This window comes from Aplysia californica, unplaced genomic scaffold, assembly GCF_000002075.1.
Source record: "Aplysia californica isolate F4 #8 unplaced genomic scaffold, AplCal3.0 scaffold00227, whole genome shotgun sequence".
Taxonomy (NCBI): Eukaryota; Metazoa; Mollusca; class Gastropoda; order Aplysiida; family Aplysiidae; genus Aplysia; species Aplysia californica.
Genome location: NW_004797497.1, coordinates 424,902 through 426,139, shown reverse-complemented (window position 1 = coordinate 426,139; position 1,238 = coordinate 424,902). Strand labels below are relative to the sequence as shown.

Below are 1,238 nucleotides of genomic sequence, written 5' to 3'. Positions count from 1 at the left end.
CATCCCACCCACTCTGTGGTCAATATTTTCAGGTCGATGTCTGTTGTCCCTGTCGCCCTGTCATTGTCTGTGACTTTTCTGTCTGCTATCACCATCTTAGGCAACCCGGCAGGTGAGTTGTTATAATAATAATGTAACAGACGATTACAATGAGTCGTTTCGAAATTTGATTCTTGTCCATTAGAGAGGTAATTTCGGGGTTTTCTTTTTCTTAGGTTTTACGCCCCTATCACAACTAATAGGTTATTTAAGAGGCGGGAACCTCCGACTTGAACGTTCATTTCCTTATGGACCGAGCCAAATGGGAAATTCGTGTAAAGTGTCGTTCCCAAGGGCACAACGTCGAGCCGTCTGACACTCGACCCCTTGAACCCACAAACTCACGATTACGACCCTGGTAGCCTGAACACTAGGCCACCGACGACACTTTTAAATCAGTTGTTTCTTTAAAAATGTTCAAATATTACTCTTTCGATAGTTTCTCTGATGACATCACCCCCCGCAAACCCTGGACGATTTCATAATATTGTAAACATGGCTACTTACATTTGTTTAAGTTAATACACATACTGATTTGTTACATACAGTTTGTATTGTATACCTTGCGCAGACGGTTTCTCAACGTTCGATAAGGCCGTTTCCTCATAATAATAGTATGTGTCTTTTCAATGGATTCTACTTTCAGAAATGTATGTCTTCAACACGATGTTTGCATATACTGCTGTCGCCATGATTTTCGCCATGTTGTCCACCGCCTTTGTCTTCATACCATTCTTCTACCGACTTGGAATTACAAGCACTTTTCAGGCGAGATTATATAACAATATTGTGTATTTGAAGTCTTTTGCATGTTCCGTTTATTGAACATTTCACTATAATAATTATTTCCATGCTGCATTTTCCACAACGAAGTTTGAGAAAAAACCCAATAATAACTAATATTAGTCTACTAATTATTCAACCAGATGTTCAAGACATTTTTAATGATCACCTTAACTTTCATTCGTGTTGCAACTTGTGTGTTAATAGTTCATTAAGCGAAATCAAAGTGGAAAAGTAGATCATTGTCAGTGTCTTGTGCTTAGGTAAAAATAGATTGTTAAGATTATGCAATTTCCTTCCACACCCTAACCCCGATACAATGATGGTGATGATGATGATGACGATGATGAAGATGATGATGAAGATGATGATGATGATGATGATGATGATGATGATGATGATGATGATGATGATGA

At 38.4% G+C, this 1,238-nt stretch overlaps 1 protein-coding gene across 1 annotated transcript in view; it reads left to right on the top strand.

The window, feature by feature from the left end:
* The window catches only part of LOC101853167 (sodium-coupled monocarboxylate transporter 2), a 13,143-nt gene that overhangs the window by 671 nt on the left and 11,234 nt on the right, over window positions 1-1,238 (top strand). Inside the window, exon 2 of the mRNA XM_013083352.2 lies at window positions 33-112. Coding sequence (XP_012938806.2) covers window positions 33-112 — 80 coding nt within the window. The remainder of the gene's footprint in view (window positions 1-32; window positions 113-1,238) is intronic.